The sequence below is a fragment of the Pomacea canaliculata genome, linkage group LG7 (assembly GCF_003073045.1).
Source record: "Pomacea canaliculata isolate SZHN2017 linkage group LG7, ASM307304v1, whole genome shotgun sequence".
NCBI lineage: Eukaryota > Metazoa > Mollusca > Gastropoda > Architaenioglossa > Ampullariidae > Pomacea > Pomacea canaliculata.
Genome location: NC_037596.1, coordinates 15488315 through 15505305, shown reverse-complemented (window position 1 = coordinate 15505305; position 16991 = coordinate 15488315). Strand labels below are relative to the sequence as shown.

General features: G+C 36.0%; 2 protein-coding genes and 2 long non-coding RNA genes across 6 annotated transcripts; 2 read left to right on the top strand and 2 right to left on the bottom strand.

Moving 5' to 3' along the window:
* Positions 1-731: 731 nt before the first annotated feature.
* On the bottom strand, positions 732-10234 carry LOC112567927. Of its 2 annotated transcripts, none has more exons than XM_025244824.1 (6): positions 9429-10234; positions 3021-3105; positions 2503-2637; positions 1868-2203; positions 1393-1527; positions 732-868 (listed from the first exon to the last, which is right to left on the bottom strand). In XM_025244824.1, exons 2-6 carry the CDS (start codon positions 3067-3069, stop codon positions 780-782), a joined length of 744 nt encoding a protein of 247 aa, XP_025100609.1. In that variant the 5' UTR covers positions 3070-3105; positions 9429-10234; the 3' UTR covers positions 732-779. The 2 variants fall into 2 exon arrangements, with proteins under 2 accessions (XP_025100609.1, XP_025100607.1); XM_025244822.1 differs by lacking the exon at positions 9429-10234 and adding an exon at positions 3304-3347.
* LOC112567934 lies at positions 3692-8894 on the top strand. 2 transcript variants are annotated; one of them, XR_003099943.1, is made up of 6 exons: positions 3692-3831; positions 5551-6504; positions 6912-7167; positions 7855-7978; positions 8222-8272; positions 8721-8894. It is a non-coding gene; the product is annotated as an uncharacterized LOC112567934 (long non-coding RNA). The 2 variants fall into 2 exon arrangements; XR_003099942.1 differs by lacking the exon at positions 3692-3831 and adding an exon at positions 5123-5240.
* Positions 10235-10945: 711 nt separating the features above from the next.
* Positions 10946-14272, top strand: LOC112567937. Its single transcript, XR_003099946.1, has 3 exons — positions 10946-11063; positions 13561-13653; positions 14142-14272. It is a non-coding gene; the product is annotated as an uncharacterized LOC112567937 (long non-coding RNA).
* On the bottom strand, positions 11465-16661 carry LOC112567929. Its single transcript, XM_025244826.1, has 7 exons — positions 16277-16661; positions 15631-15714; positions 15186-15273; positions 14658-14774; positions 14043-14342; positions 13536-13640; positions 11465-12067 (listed from the first exon to the last, which is right to left on the bottom strand). Exons 3-7 carry the CDS (start codon positions 15235-15237, stop codon positions 11949-11951), a joined length of 693 nt encoding a protein of 230 aa, XP_025100611.1. The 5' UTR covers positions 15238-15273; positions 15631-15714; positions 16277-16661; the 3' UTR covers positions 11465-11948.
* Between the last annotated feature and the right edge of the window lie 330 nt (positions 16662-16991).

Here is a 16991-nt window from a genome sequence, read left to right as displayed (position 1 = left end):
CATACCTAATACTTACATACAGAAAAGTCATTTATTATAAATAGAGAAAAAGTTAATAAAATGCATCAATAAAATAATGAATGAAGTAGTGCCAAATAAAGTGTCTGTACTGTGATACAGTGTGTGTGTGTATGAGGGGCGTAAGTGCGCCTCTTTATATATGTATTGGATTATTAAACTGAGTGAGATTTTCAATATCTACATCCTCTATACTCGCTTTTATAATTCCATAATACCTGATTTGTGCAAAATAGTGATGAGGAGGCGAGTAAACTCCTGAAAGTAAGGCATTTTCTATTTTTATTTATTCATTGGTGTCTTTGTGAAAGCAGTTCTTATCGTAATTTAGAAATAAAGTTATCAGAAACACTTTCATTTAAACAAAAAAATGTACTGGTCTGTGACAAAATACTAGTACAAAAGCAATCATGAACAGGACAATGTCATCCCTTCAGGTTATAGTTGCATTCAGATGATCTAGTCTTATATACATCTTTCTTCAAGGGACACGAAAAAAGTAAACGAAATTACCTGCGTCCACTATAACATGGTGTCTAAATATTTACAATAAATTGTTAGCTTTGCTACAAGAAAGAAACTGAAGGTGCATAAAATATAAGGTAGTATTTTGTGCTTTTGTTCGTCCTCTTCAACCTCTTCATTAAAAGCATACACAAGATTTATGGCATCATCTCAATGGGAAACAGGACCATCTATAACTTCCATAAGGTGCCTAGTGACATCGGCTTGAGCAGGACAAAATAGTGATGAGGAGACCTCTAAATGCAGAAGGTAGAAAAATATGTCCATCTAGGTTTTCCATACACTCTGCCTCCTTCTGCGTTCTGTGAGTTTGATGAACACATCTCTGGAAAAGAACCGTAAGGCAATAAACCTAATAAACCTTACCATTTTAGAATATTGCCTACATTCCTTTATTCATTCGTTTGTTAGTTCATTCATTCATTTTCTAATGTTTTATCCTTCAACTGGTTTTAAAGCTTTCAACTGATGATCTAGTCGTTCTGCTCTCATTGAGCTCCTGCAGATTGCTCCAAGAACGAAAAATTCCTTTTTGATGTTGAAGCTTTGGCTCGCATGACATTCCCCATACATTGAGCCAAACTGCCAAAATTAGTTTTTGAAGCTCAATGAAATTAATTACTGAGATCTCAAACATCATTCCCGACCCATGATTTCTGTTTCCTTTCCTCTTAACATTTCCAGCTGATTAAGACAATGCTATGGTTGGTGTGGTTGCAGAGTAAAGTAATCAGTCTCAAAATTATCGTCCTAAGCTTTTTCCATAAGCATCATTACCATGTTTATTCCTAAACAGTATTTGGTAAGTAGCTCTCATGCTTTTGAATAAGTACAAAAAATTGCATTTACTTTTATGATTAAGACGGCTGTACCGCAAAAGGCAATTCAAGACGAATAAGACCCCAATAACTGCTCCGATGACAGGTACAACTATAGTTGGAGGTAAGTCTTTGTCTGCGGAGTAAAGATGCAGATTAGTTCCAGCTAAAAATAAAAAATAAAAATAAAAATACATAAACCACAAAAAGTGAAGAAAATAGCAACTACATATAACGTTATCATTTCAATTGCCATCAACTATAGTTCATTATTATATTATAATATTTCAGGTGAAATATCGATATGTACAGTAATTGTACTACCAGTAATGCCAAGCTGCTCTTTATGATGTATTTTTTCCCAAACTTTATTTTGTGAAATAAAAACTCGCATTTTTGTGTGCTTGTGTGTGCACGAGTGTGCCTGCAGGTAATTTTTCAAGGCAAAGATGTGAAACTGCCTGTAGATAAACATACATATGAACAGTGTAGTGATTTATGCTTACCAAAAGGATACAGATGACTGTTCGGTGTGTCTTCTATAAACTGGCTCTTTGTCAGAGATTTATACAGGCTTTTTCTAACCCATTCACGTCTGTAGTTCTTTTCTTCTTCATGCAGGCTCTCGTCATTTCCTTCAGGCTGGCTCCTAGTATACTGACAAAGTTTGGCATCTTCATGACTAACACCCTCAGCTATACATCCGAATTTTCCAGCTTTCACAGCAAACCGTGTATGCAGTCTGATTTCGGCAATGTTTGACACTGGTCTCATGCACCTGAAACCTTTCTTTTGGATGCACTGAAGCCTGTCATCCACCCATCCACAGTCAATAAGCAGCTCTGCAACACAATCATTTCAGATTGTTTTTAAATAGGCATCACTAAAACATTAGACTAGCATTACACTATTTAATTTTTTTAAACTTATTTATTTTCTGTACTTGTGAAATGGAGTTGTCAGCTAGTGTCTTCATAACTCATTGCAGTAAACATAGGATATACATCTATGCATCCTGTAGATAACAAGTCTTTTATCAAAACTTTTGCACTTTATATTACTTTTTGTTTTAAATAATAACAGCCCAATGTGTTTTGAAAACAAAGCTCCTAGAAATAATTATATTTATATAACAATGTACCTGGATAACTATTGTCATCGGGATAGAAATAGGCGGCAAAGTCTGTCCGCGTGGAGTTGACATTGTTGGGAAATATGCATTTTAGGGTGTTCCTTCCAAGTACATCACATTGTGTTCCTGTGTCATAGACACCCTCTCAAACACACAGAGAGAAATATATATATATATCTTACCTACACAAACAGAGAGAATATCACTCAATAACAAAAATCCAGTAACACTGAATACATTTTATATTTTTTTCTAATTTTTTAAATATTTTTTTCTAATTTATGCAAAAAAAGGTATAACTTAATGGTGAAGAAGATGTAGACATTCTATCCCACCAGTGCCTGCTCCGGGATCACATTTCATTTCTACGTTAATCTTACACAGTTTTAAAAAAGCAGTTTTCATTTATCCACAAAATAACAAACATAAATGCTGTCCTGTCCACACAAATTACCTGGTTAAAAACAATATCGTTTTTAAGTGAACCCACCTACCTTAAAAACAATATCTTGAAGAATATACCTTACCTTGGGTACAAGGAGAGAACAGTAGTAAGAAGAAAACTATTTTAATCATTTTAGAGCAGTATCTGCACTTGTTATTGGCAGCAACCTGTATAATAAGTATAATCAGATTTCTACATTAAACATTATACAGAGTAATTCAAAAGACACTTCATAACTTATAAGCATGAGAATAGCATACACAAGTTTAAGGTTTTAAATACAAAGTCTAAATTTTATCAAATCATCATTTATTTAAATGGAAATAACTGAATTGTGTATTTGCATTTCTTAGTATGTTACTCACGCACGACCACAAAATTATCAACAGTCATGAAGCATCATTCATCTCCGAATGATCTCACTATCTTGAATAGCAAGATTCAGAGATTAGTGAAAGCCGAAAAGGAGGTCATTTACATCACAGCAAAAAAAAACAAAAAACAACCTCTTAATAAGGACAAAGGGCAACACCAACTGTAGACAATCTACAAGGATGGAAAGACAAGCAGACCATAGTAAGTCGTCAGTACCTTAGACAAGGAAGCTGGGTCGAGGTCGGGAGGTCAAGGGTAACAAAGTGCAATCAAGCCGTGAAGGTTGTAGAGAAGATATTTTTATAACCGGAAGACAATAAGAACGGTGTTATTTTGAGGTATATGAAGTTTGCCCAGTAGAAAATTAAAATTTGGATCTGGAGTAACTGGAAACACAAAACAGACATTAACAGGAAGGGTAGGATTTGACTGATACCGCAAGAATCAAGGAAGATGAAGTTATAGACTGCATTGATGTGAGATTCAAGGGATAATTGTGTGTTAGTGGAAATAGCAAGGTGCGTCAGAAAAGTTTAACATTATAGAAGATTGTACTCATTTCAGTTTATGTGTAAAGGTTGTAGGAAGGCTCGTACTTTTATCGTCATTCCTTTTCAATGTGTTGATAGACATCTGAGATTTATCAGAACATTTTTATGTGTAGTAGTGCCTACCTATTAAAACTGGGAAGCGAGATCAGATTCCAGTAATTGTTTATTATTTTCATAAATTTAATGCATCAACAAGAGGGTATGTGTACAGTGAATAAAAAGGCCCAAGAAGAAAGCAACAAGGAACCCCTTACATTAAATAAGAAGCAAAACATTTGTTGCTTTAACCACCACAGACTTGATGGAGTCAGTCACTTACACCATAAACATCCTCTTTGCATATACAGTACTAGATAAAATTAGAAAAGAATTGTAAGAAACGGTTATGTGTGGAAATTATATTTGAATGATATATGTAAAAAAATTAACTTGTGGGAATAGCAGTAATCTTGGTTTAGTGTTAGAATTAGTCAAAAAAACTGTTACGTCTGTCGACAGTTAGACATAAACATCAACCAAGGTAAAAGAACATACAATAAATGCATATAATTATAAGTCTCCATCTGAAATCATTACATTGGCAAGTATGGTTTCCTTCACAAGTATTAAAACTCTCGGTCAAGAGCAATCATATTGTGAAAGCAGAGAAAACAAATAGAGGAGTATAACAGCAATTACAATATGAGTTGAGAGTAAGCATGAATGTGTATGATCTGTCCCTGAGTTGATTAGATTGTAGCCACAACAATGAGAGCAGATATCCTTTTTGATTATATTTCTATCAACTCTTTGCCTCTGGCTTCTGTCTACGTGTCAGATATCGAGTTTCTGTTGTAAGTACGAGTCGTCGGGTAAAGGTGCAGCCACCCGGTTGATTAGAACCGTGTCATACATTGTTTCTGCATCGTTCTTACCCCTCTCAATAACCACTTCTGCTTTTCAATTGTTTTTGTTAAATATTGTGTTTCATTTTTGTAGTTTTGCATTAGACTGTCAATGCTAGATGTCTGCTAGGCAACAACATACTTATTTATTGGTGTGTGTTCATGCTGATAATCTAAGGTCGTGGTGTGTGCTACATGGGGGCCTTAACATAGTCTGTCAAGAAACATTACTTTTCAACTATGATTCTTTATAAAATACAAGCAAACATGAACACAGAAGCTTGATATGCACATTTTAACTGCAGAAATGTACATAGGTGTGCTAGAGTATATAATATCAACTATTAAGAACAGCTTATAAGAATTTTTTTCTGCTCACCTCTTTTTACAGGCTCATGTTCAACAAGAAGACAATGCTTTCCAAAAGGAAAAATATTATTCATACACCCATTGTCTATTCGCGTTCAAGTCCTTGTCTTGAGATAAAGAAATGTACGCCTGATGTGATTAGAAAGTATACTTTAGAGTGTTGCTAAAATAATTTATTTTTTAAATTTGGTAAAACATATTTCAAAGATTTAAGAAGAAACCTTTAGTTTTAGCAGCTACTCATTTCAGGTGGAAATGCAATAGCAAATGCAGCAGTCCAAAAGAAGTGAACTGTTTTTTATTTAAATTTTAATTTTAATTTTTGTGTGAGAATTTATAGAGCATTTATACATATGACTATACCTTACTGGTCCTAATTTAATTACACTTTAAAAAAAATGTACTAAAAAGAGGTAAAACAATTTTTCCATAGATCTTGGGATATTGCAACTCATTGAAGACGCGAGGGGATCCTAAGCCAGCACGCGCGCACAGTCCACTTCCGCACGACGGGCGTACAGGACCATCGTGTTTTTATTTTTATTATTATTATTTTTTTTTTTTTTGGTATTTACAGCACTTTTTTTTTTAGTAAAGAAATCGCTTATTTACGATAGCTTGGTCATTACTGAACACAGTTACTTGCCTTGTAAAGGGAGGGTAGTCTGTTTTGACTGAACTTTCGTCAATTTCCCAGAGTAACCTTTCTTTTCCCCTTGTAAAAAAAATGGCGAGACGATATACGAGAAATGTGAGGCTCCTACCCGCTATTAAAACCTTTAAACGTGCACTAAAATCAAACCTCTTCCGTAAACATTCCTCCTGACACACTTTGACATCATACTACTGCTTTTTTACACCCTTTCTTGATCGTTTTCCTGTTACAATATCTGCTTTTGTTACTTGAATCCTCTTTGCGCTTTTTGTATGTGATTTTAATCTTTGTTAGTACTGTTGTTGTTTCTTTTATAGCGCATGTGTTGTTTGTTTTCCTGTCCTTTGCATTCTGTCCATTTTTCGTTCTTGCTCTGACTAAGAGCATGCTCCTTAGGAGTGTGAATATGCGCTTTACAATATTATTATTATTTATTTTTTTTAAGATTATTATTTTTTAATAAGCGGTGGAAGTGTTTTTTTGTCTGCGTGCATTTCCACGCTCATGTAAGATTCGAATCGATGGTATCGCTTGACTGCGAAAGCTTTAAACTGTCGTCACAGATATTTCAGATATTTTGATACAAAATTTGAACGTCGTCTGTGTTAGATAAATGCAAACACATTCGTTTCAGTTGGAGCTTCTTGATTCGAGCAGTTACCATGTGGCGAATTGCACCTCTGTTCTGGCTTCTTGTAGGTTTTGGTGTCAATGGTGCTCTCTATACAAGAGGTAAGTAAAATAAGGAATAATTAAAATAGGAGATAATAAATGCATATAGCATGATGTATTCTAATTTTAAAGAGTTGTAATTTTAATATTTAAACGCTAGCCACATAAAATATATGTACCAGGTATCCTCCTTTAAAAGAAGGCGTCTTTAGCAGACGGCTAAGCTGGTCTGATAGTTGAAATGGCGAAGTAACAACCTCCCCAATTAGTGTCTAGGGTGGCTTGTTGACAAATTCGGTAAAAGTGTGTTTGTAGATTTGATTGTGGTCTGTATGTGTGCTCTGTTAATATAGTCGAATAGACAACATACTAGGCCTACTTAAAAGCAGCCAAATGATCAAGATGATGATGATGATGATGATGATGATGATGATGATGATGATGATGATGATGATGATGTCTTCTAGGAACACGTTGGTTTATATATACGTACACATCGGATATTGAGCACGCCGATACTGACGCCAGTGTGTACATTATCCTCATTGACGCAAATGGCGACAATCCGATGGAATATTATTAGACGCTTGGTTGAACAACGACTTTCGGCAAGGTGCCCGAGACAGCTTCGATGTAGGCGACGAGATTAACTTAAGCGACGTATGCTTTATCAGAATCTATCATGATAACACTGGCGATTCCCCTGGCTTGCATCTCGAAAAGGTAAATAAACATTTTTGACACTAAACCGTTAGGCAGCTTTTACGTAGTCATCACTCTCATATGTACTGAATCGTTCTCTTTTAAGATTCCAGTTCAATTATAAACATCCAGAAATGAATGTACGCAACTGGCTTAAAGAATGCTGTAGATGTCATAAAAACGTCTTGAAAGTAAAGATTATAGACAAGAGATAAAACAACAGTTAAACTATTCCTTAGTGCAAAATATCAGAATGCAGAAAGAGTTCAAGATAAACAAATTCCCTGTTGGGTCTGTCACTGAAGGCGATAGAGGATTCATCTAGATGCAGTCCTCGATCACAAGAGCTCTAACCAATTGCCCGTACTCAGAGAAAAAAAAAACCTTGGCTAGGAAACTAATTTTTTCTGGCATCTACGGTCACATTAACACTTACACAACATCCTTCCACTGTCATGTCTGCTAATGCCGTCTGCTTCTTCTATATTTTCGCTAGAGTGATCTCCCTTTTATGGCTGACGGCCTCTTTCATTGTCCATTACATTTTATTTACCATTGCAATTTACAAACAGCGAAGGAATTAGATTGGTAAAGAAGGGTAAAGAAACTGTATCAGTTTAGATGTTTTAAAGTAGTGGCTGTAGTACGTAATACGCTTTCTTAACGTGCTGACCACAAATTGTTGTTTTTATATTGTTGTTTAACTAGGTGCATATAAGAAATCTTAGATTGAGGACGACTCGCGAATTTTTTTGCGACTTCTGGGTCCCAACACAAGAAGAAGAGAGGCGATCAAACCGTACAATAGAGCGCTCGCCACCGTGTAGCGCAGGTGAGTGTATCTTGTCTACTGATTGTCACCCCAATCAAAACACATACACATACACAGGTCTTGGGAGCGGCCATTGCAATATTTCGTGCATATCCTGGAGGTCTATTTCTTAGATGAAAAAATGCCCTAGGGAGTTTTTCTATCAGTTATTTCTAACCAGACTGGTTTGTCTTTAGCAGGATATGAAGTCATGTCTGACAATGTATCATTGGACATGCATGTATCTTTTGTCACCAACTGCAGGTTACCTGGATTGATTGATCAACGTGGCAAGGGTAGACAGTGGATGACAAGGTATAGTTACAATCATAACACTATCCTCTAGGACACTTTTAGAGATTCTAATTACACAGAGAGCTGTGGAGCAAGATTGTTCTAAATGTTTGAAAGTCGAATTGCATGAAAAGCGTTAGTGCTTCAAGTACTACAAATTGTAATATCGGATCGAAAGTAAAGTTGACTTTGTAGAAGAAATAAGAAATGGCATTTCATTTTGAGCTGATCGCCTATAGATATCTGCGCGTGTGTGTGAGAGAGAGAGATGGAGAATGGTGTTCACGTGTGTGTGTGTGCGTGCCTGTCCTTATCTTGAAGGAGACATTGATGCCATTTTCCGATTTCAGCTCGGTGTTATAAAAATGTTGCTAAAAGATTGTTAAAATTCGCTTTTTGAGCTCTATTTCTTCATTGTCTGTTTGTTTTGGGTGTGATGTGCTTATATATCATCATGTTGTGTTTAAAGGATGTAGAGAAGAAACGTCGCTTTGGAGCAGATTTCCTGAGGTCAACTCACAGTACTGCAAACTTAAATTTTGTTTTTACCGTCTAAGCTTTGAAGGCATCCAGGTCTCAAATACTTGCTGAAATTTCTTGTATTTGTAGAGACTTGCTGGCATGTCACAATAAAGAACGTCTGTTCATGCATGAATTTTGACTGACGTGTTTTCCGTGATAGTGTAAAAACAAGAATTTACTGCAATCTCAAAACGATCAGACAAGTGAAAAGGAACAAACAGACACGGCAAGAAAACATGTGGAACATTTCGGTCCATGATGCATGATTCTTGTTACCTATGCGTGCGAATGTCGAATTCTATATTACAATCAAAGTTTCTAGTGCTAGAGGTTGTATTATCTAATCAAAAGTGAACTTGCATTTTCTACAGGAAAAAAGAAAGACGATTTTAATCTGAATGTGCTGTATAACCAGTGTGAGTTTACTTTGCCACATGCGGGTTTAGAGAACCAGAAGGAGTAACAATTTTGTGATTTTTTTTTTTTAGTGACTTCTATCTACGTGTTGTAATTTAACTGGGCTTTGTATTACATCGTGATTTGGAATAAGTGAGTGAGACATGTTGAAATAATAATCACTTGGCTGATGTCCACGAAGAAAACTCTTAGGGGAACCACTAACAAGTTCCGGTTCTTAATAGGGGCAAGTGCTTACTTGGCAGACACCTAGTCGACGACCACGAATATATTGTCTGGGATCAACACACAAGATCCAAATCGAACATTCCACACACTCCGTCCGCCTCTCGTCACTTCTCCCAGCCGTCTGCTGTCTTCCGAAAAATTTTCACTCTACGTACAATCTAAAATTACGTCATAGTATGACATCGGGTTCTGACGCGAAACCACGACGCAGCAAACACACTCACACGCTGGTAAGGGCAATAATCCCTGCCTACCTATTGCTAGCCACCTGTTCCTAACATTCCCTAGAAATAACAGCTACTGAAGAAACACAGCGACGACAAGAACCAGGACGAGATCTCACAAAAAATTTAAAATGAAAAATGAGGACAATGACGACAAAGATGTGAAGAAAACAAAAGAACAACTGTCACTAGGAGGTCTCACTATGAAACAAAAAAAAAAAAACAACTTCCCCCGATCTATATCTATGACCTGATGTAACCCTATGGAGTTCTCCTTTTAAAATTGAAGCAACAAAAAAGGTGATCGCATAAAGCTCTACTCGGCAGACATATCTCTAAATCAACAACCAATGGGGTACTCTAATACAGCCCCTGTCTTAGGAAATAAAGATGTAATCCTAGTACAGAGTAAACATAGACTCGAACACACACAAACACACACACGAACCATTCAAGTGACCTTCCCTGTTTCAGTGAAACTAAGTGAAAGTAAAATGCCGGCACTGTTCTTGAATGTTTGGTCTTAGTGTAAAGCAGCTTTAGGACAGTGCACACTGACTTCTTCTAGTTTTACTGGGTGTCACATATTATTCATTAATACTAAATCTTCCTAACAAGCTAATGGGAAAACTCAAGAGCTGAGAATAATGGCGATAGTATAATTTCCGTAGGCGAAAAGCCTTCCTTTACGAGCTTTGACAAGCTTTAAGTTCGATCTCGTACTGATTACAAGATCACCTCACTGTACTATTATTATCTTTACAGCCTTTCTCCAGTATACTTATCTACTTACCATGGATTCTATTAATTTCGGCCTAAGCCTAACCTACTTTCTTATCATTCCTGTCCTAGGGTGCTGCTAAGGGGTAAGAAGGTATGTTTACCCTCCTTCGCAACCACCTTCAGTAGTCTACCTGCAAGTATGTCAACAGGCTTTGTCGATGCCCTACCCTCTGCATATGTTCTCTACGTGGAGAATAGAATGCACTGGAGTAGTTCAGAATGGGCGGCCAGGAAAAATAGAGATAGACGGTGAAACAGACCAAGAGCGAAATATCCAGGCGGTATCTGAGAACACAGTTAAAGAGTTACAAAAATGACAGAGAAACACACTACCGCACAAACACTCACACCTGTAGACGTAGCCAGGTATGTGTAGACTCACCTGAACTTTGACTGTACCCAGTCTAGGACACTTTGACATGTGCACGACATACTTCTTTATCTGATCATGTCTTCGATAACTGTCGCTTGAAAACTTCATGCTTCGCTTTTATGCATGCAGTGTATGTTGATAAAATTGTCTGGGGTGAGTAAAGGCTAATGAATATAATTTCGAGATTGAAATATGGACACGTGCACATTCCTTGTCCAACCACTGTGGCTCTGCTGGAGATTGTTGTCCAGAGCACTTTGTGTGGGTGTGTGTTTTTTTAATAATTGTCTGGATTTACGATTGACAGATTTAAATTCTTTATGATGCATATCCTTGTCTTCATCTTTGTCTTGTAACTAACTCTTGCTTTCTTTACTTTTTAATCTAAACACCCTCTCCAAGTATAACTGCCTACTGGGGTTAATAAATTTTGTCGTCGTCCTTGTTATTTAAAATGAAGTCATTTGTTTTGTCAGACTAATCAGAGAGACTTTTTTGTATTTGAAACATTACAAAATATTCTCAGTACCCATTAAACTAAAACATTTTATTTAACTTCAACTATAAAATTAACAGTATGGTCTAATGATATTTATGATAATAAAAATATACAAGACAAAGAATGGTCTGTCAACACATTACAAATAGAGTGTAAACAAGAATATATGATATTTTCCTATTTTCATTTATTCATTGGTGTCTTTATGATAGCAGTTCTTAGCGTACTTAAAAATAAAATTATATTACACATTTTCATCAAAGCAAAAAAATAGCGCTGGTCCGTGACAAAATACTAGTATAAAAGTAAGCATGAACAGGACAATGTAGTCCCTTCAGGTCATATTTTACATACAGATGAGCTAGTCTTTATCCATCTTTCTGCAATGGACCCAAAAGAAAGTAAACAAAAGTACCTGAGTCCACTATAACACGGTTTCTAAACAAATACAATAAATTGTTAGCTTTGCTATAAGAAAGAAACTGAAGGTGCATAATATGTATGGGAGTATTTTGTGCTTTGTTCATTCTCTTCAACCTCTTCATTAAAAGCATACACCAGATTTATGGTATGATTTCAATATGACACAGGACCATCTACAACCTTCCATAAGCTGCCTCGTGACATCGGTTTAAGCAGGAAAAATAGTGATTAGGAGACATCTAAGCGGTCAGTAGATTGATATGACCTTGCAGATTCTCCATTCAATATGCCTGCTTCTGAGTTCAGTGAGTTTCCCCTTTGGCATTGCAGCTTTGATGAAAATATCTCTGGAAAAAAACCGTAAGACAATAAGACTAATAAAGCTTTCTATTTTAGAATATTGCTTGCATTCCTTTATTCATTCGTTTGTTCGTTCATTCATTCATTTTCTAATGTTTTATACTTTGACTTCTTTCAAAACTTTGAACTGTTTATCTAGTCGTTCTGCTCTCGTTGAGCTCTTGCACATTGCTCCAAGAACCAAAAAATTCTCTTTAATGTCTTATTTTGGCTCAGATGACATTCTCCATACATTGTGCTAAACTGTCAACAATACGATTGGAAGGCTCGATGAGTTTTAGAAGAAATTCCTCTGTTTCTGTAAATGCTTTTCTAGACTGTGACAGTTTAAACTCTGTTCGACTGAGATTCAGCTTGGTTCGAAACCACCTTTTATTCTGTTATCAGCTCCAGTGATGTTAATGACTTTTTCTATTACTTTCAAAATGACTTGCTTAGGTGGCTAATGATTAGAAATATAGTTTTGTAGTTGTGGCAACGTTTTCTTTTAATTTTCATTGCGAGAGGCATGAGTAGGGATTTTCTACATTTTGTATCATTCTTTGTAATAGAGTAAGAAGGACTTTTCCAGCTGTCATCTACATCCTGCTTAAGTAACTCAGCTAGGACGTTGTCAACACCATGTGACTTCCCTCCCATTAGACTTTTTTCCGCTCTCTCGATCCTTTCTAGTAAAACTGGAAGGTCTTCAGATTAGTTTGTTTCGCTTGTGATGAAGTACAAATCGTTAAAATATTCAGTCCATCGGCTAAGTGCGACACTATTTTTTTAAAAGACATTGTTCTTTTTCCTTTCACCTTGATATCTCATTTATAGAACACTACTGATCCCTTCTTTCTTCTTTCTGTCAAAGTTTCTTGCGCGTTAAAGCTGCTTCAGGGTTATTGTTTTCATTGCCTTCCTTTAATTAATGAGATCTCAAAACACCATTCGAGACCCACGTTTTCTTTTTCTTCTTCTCTTAACATTTTCAGCTCATTAAGACAATTCTATTGCTGTGTAACCCTTTACAAGTGAGACCACTTCCAATATCTTTAAACAAGACGACCCATCGACCCACGTAGGTCTTAAGATCTGGCTGTTGACTTAAATCCGGGAACATCTTCGTCCATATCTGTCGTGTTTGCATCCCTATTTGCTGTAGTGGTCTTATCCCTTAGCCTTTATCTTTCCAAGGCACCTGGTCTGGAATGCCTGGATTCTGTTTTTTTAATGATTTGAAAACAACTGATTTTTTAGTTTGAAACCCAGTTACAACTTCTCAATAACAGATATGGATGTCAAAAACAATACTTAAGTTCCAACAATACATCAGATTGGAGCTAATTCTTGACACCTATACCAGTCTATACAATTTCAGCTGTGATAGTTCAAAAAATATTAACATGATTTTTCCTAAAAATTATTTGGTGGATGTGTCATGCCTTTAAAGAGGTACGAAAAAATTGCATTTACTTTTACTAATATGCCTGGTGTACAGCAAAATGCCAGACAAGATGATCAAGATGAATATAAGTGATCCGAAGACAGGTCCAACTGCAGCTGGTGGTGAGCCTTTGTCTGCGGAGTAAAGGTACAGATTAGTTTGAACTAAAGTTTAATATATTAACTACAAATAGTGAAGAAAATACAAACAATTTAAAAAATTGAAATCCTCTAAATATAACATTATTAATTTAAATTGCTATCAAATATAGTTTGTTGATATCTATGTATATGGGTTGTTATTAAATATTTTAGGTGATATATCGTTATGTACAGTAATCGTACTACCAGTAATGCATTGCCAAACTGCTTTTTATGAAGTATTTTTTTCCAAAAGTTAATCTGTGAAATAAAAACGTGAAATTCTTTGTGTCTGTTAGTGCAAGCACGTGCTTGCAGATATTTTTTTCTAAGAGAAAATGTGTTTCCGTCTGTAGATAAAACATAAACATTAGCTGTGTAGTGATTTATGTCTACCTTCATGATCAAGATGGTTGTTTGGTGAGTGTTTTTCTTTAATCCATTTACGATCGTACTTCTGTTCGTCTTCATGTAGGCTCTCGTCTTTTTTTTCAGGCTGGCTATTGGTATACTGACAAAGTTTGGAGTCTTCATGTCTGACACCTTCAGCTATGCACTTATATTTTCCAGTTTTCACAGAAAATCGTGTATGCAGTTTGATTTGGGCAATGTTTGACACTGGCCGCATGCAACTGAAACCTTCCTGTTGGATGCACTCAAGCCTGTCACCAACCCATACACAGTCAATAAGCAGCTCTGCAACACAATCACTCGAGATTGTTTTTAAACAGACATAACTAAAACATGAGACTAACATTATAGTGTTTTTTTAAAGTTTTTTAAACGTAGAGTTAATTATTTTGTATACTTGCAAAAACGACTGAACAGTTGATGGCTTATAACTTATCTCAGTAAACATGGTATAATAAACATTGGATATACATCCATAAAACCTAAAAAGTCTTTTGTCAACACTTTTGCACTTTATATTACTCGTTTTAGTTAATAAGAACGCTGTTGGTTTTCAAAACAAAGCTCATAGGAAAGAAAGATATTTATATAACAATGTACCTGGATAACCATTGTCACTGGGGTAGAAATAGGCGGTAAAATCTGTCCGAGTGGAGTTGACATTGTTTGGAAATATGCATTTTAGGGTGTTCCCGTCAAATACATCACATTCTGTTCCTGTGTCATAGACGCCGTTACACACACACACAAGCACGAAAGATAAATATATGTAAATATATTACCTACACAGAGAGAAAATAACAGAATCGTCAAATCCAGTACTATTGAATAGATTTTGCAATTTTCTTCTAACGAGAATTTGTTTTGCAAAATAGATACTGAGGATTACAAAGCTATCACAATTTTTGTTTTAAAACCTCTAAAATATAAAAGATTGACACTTCAGATCCTGGAATCATATCTCATTTCTGCGTTACTTTTACAAAGTCTTAAACGAGCAATTTTCTCATGTCCACAAAATAACAAACACAAATACTGTCCTGTCTAAACAGAATACAAGGTAAAACCAATATCCTTTGTGACAAAGCCCCGACCTTTAAAAATAATACCTCGAAGAATATTCTTTACCTTGGGCACAGGTGACAAACAGCAATAAGAAGCAAACTTCAATTACAGTCATTTTCAAACAGTATCTTCACTTGTTATTATCAGCAACCTGTATAATAAATATAATCAGATTTATACATAAAACACTATGAAGAATAAATAATTCAAAGGGCATAGCTTACTAGCGAGAAAATAGCATATACAAGTTGGAGGTTTTAGATACCATGCTGACATTTTATCACTTAATCAGACGTTTATTTAAATGTCCATAGTTGAATTGCTTTATGTTCATTTTCCAGTGTGTTACTAACGTACGACTACAAACAAATTAACAGTCATGAAGCACCAGCCCCTGAAGGTATACGAAAGCATTAAAAATAGCCATGAAATTAAGACTAAGGAACACGTAAGAGGGTCACTGCCAGTGGGGAAACATTTGCACAATCTTTGCTCTCTCTCATCTTACCTTCTTGAATAGCGAGATTCAGAGGTTCCTGACAGAGAGTCATTCACATTGCAGCAGAAAAACCTCTTAATAAGGACCAAGGATCTGCAAGGATTGAAACAAAAGCAAACCATAGAGCGGCAAATCGTTAGTACCTTAGACAACTAGGCTGGGGAAAGGTCGGTAGGTTAACGATAACAAAGTACAATCAATGCAAACTACGAGTGACAAGCAGTGAAGATCGCACAATAGGGCTTTTCGATTCTAATTTCTGTCTGTCAGATATCGAGTTTCTGTCGCTGTCGGTACGAGTCGTCGGGTAAAGGTGCAGTCAACCGGTTGATCAGAAGCCTGTCAGACATTGCTTCTGTATCTTCCTGACCCCTCCCTACATCCACTTTTGCTTTTCAATTGTTTTTGTACAACCTGCACACAGTTAGGGCCTTAAGTCTAGTTAAGTGTGTACAGAGGATACATGTTTTTAAACTCTCTCGTTCTTTCTCTTTCTCTGTGTGTCTATGCACTCGCACGGACAGAATCATGTAAGTACTGTTACGCTCAACTCACTAACACTCATAATGGAACACATAATATAAAGCTAGATCACATGTACATGTCATTACCTTTTGATAAAATAATGTAAATAATAAGATAATCCAGTACTTACGAAAACTGTTTCTTTTTACTGGCGTTTGTTTCTTGGCCTGTTTCACAAAGTAACAAATGTTTAGAGCCAGTGTCTCTACATTCTTCGCTCTTGCCCCGAGTTGAGTGCCTCACAGTTTATACTTTAATTGTTAAAAGATTAAATCATGTCACGAGCTTCTTATCACGATTTCACAAAAAGCAAAGCGTGAGCACCTTTGAGCGACCTATTAACTAACAGATAAGGGTGATAATATCAGACCTTATTTGAGTTGGGTTTTTTCAAAGGATCGCTTATGTCACTTCAGTATTTGTTTTCGCGTTACTGATAAAATGAAGCCTTCCAATGGGAGGCGTTATTAATTTTAGAAAATTATCCTGATATCAGGGCGTGCTCAGATTAATTGTTAACTCTGAAATCGCTCACTGCAGTTCACCTCTCACTGGCTTGAGAAAGCTTAAGAGAGTACTTCAAAGACCTTCTCAGGACGAAGTGGCCTTCTGTTTTTAAATCATATAAGAACGGAAAGAGAAGATGACATTTTGGTTGAAACTTTGGTGTACAGGGCCTAGAACCCGAGACACAAAGTTTTAATTTTTAGTTAGAATATATGTCTTAAAATTTTATTTGTGCACTTATGTCAATATTTTGTGGTTCATAAAACGTTTTTGTTCAGGCCATTTGAAGCATCAATTTAATAAACAAGAAAGGTGTAACGAAGTGGTGCGAGGGGTTG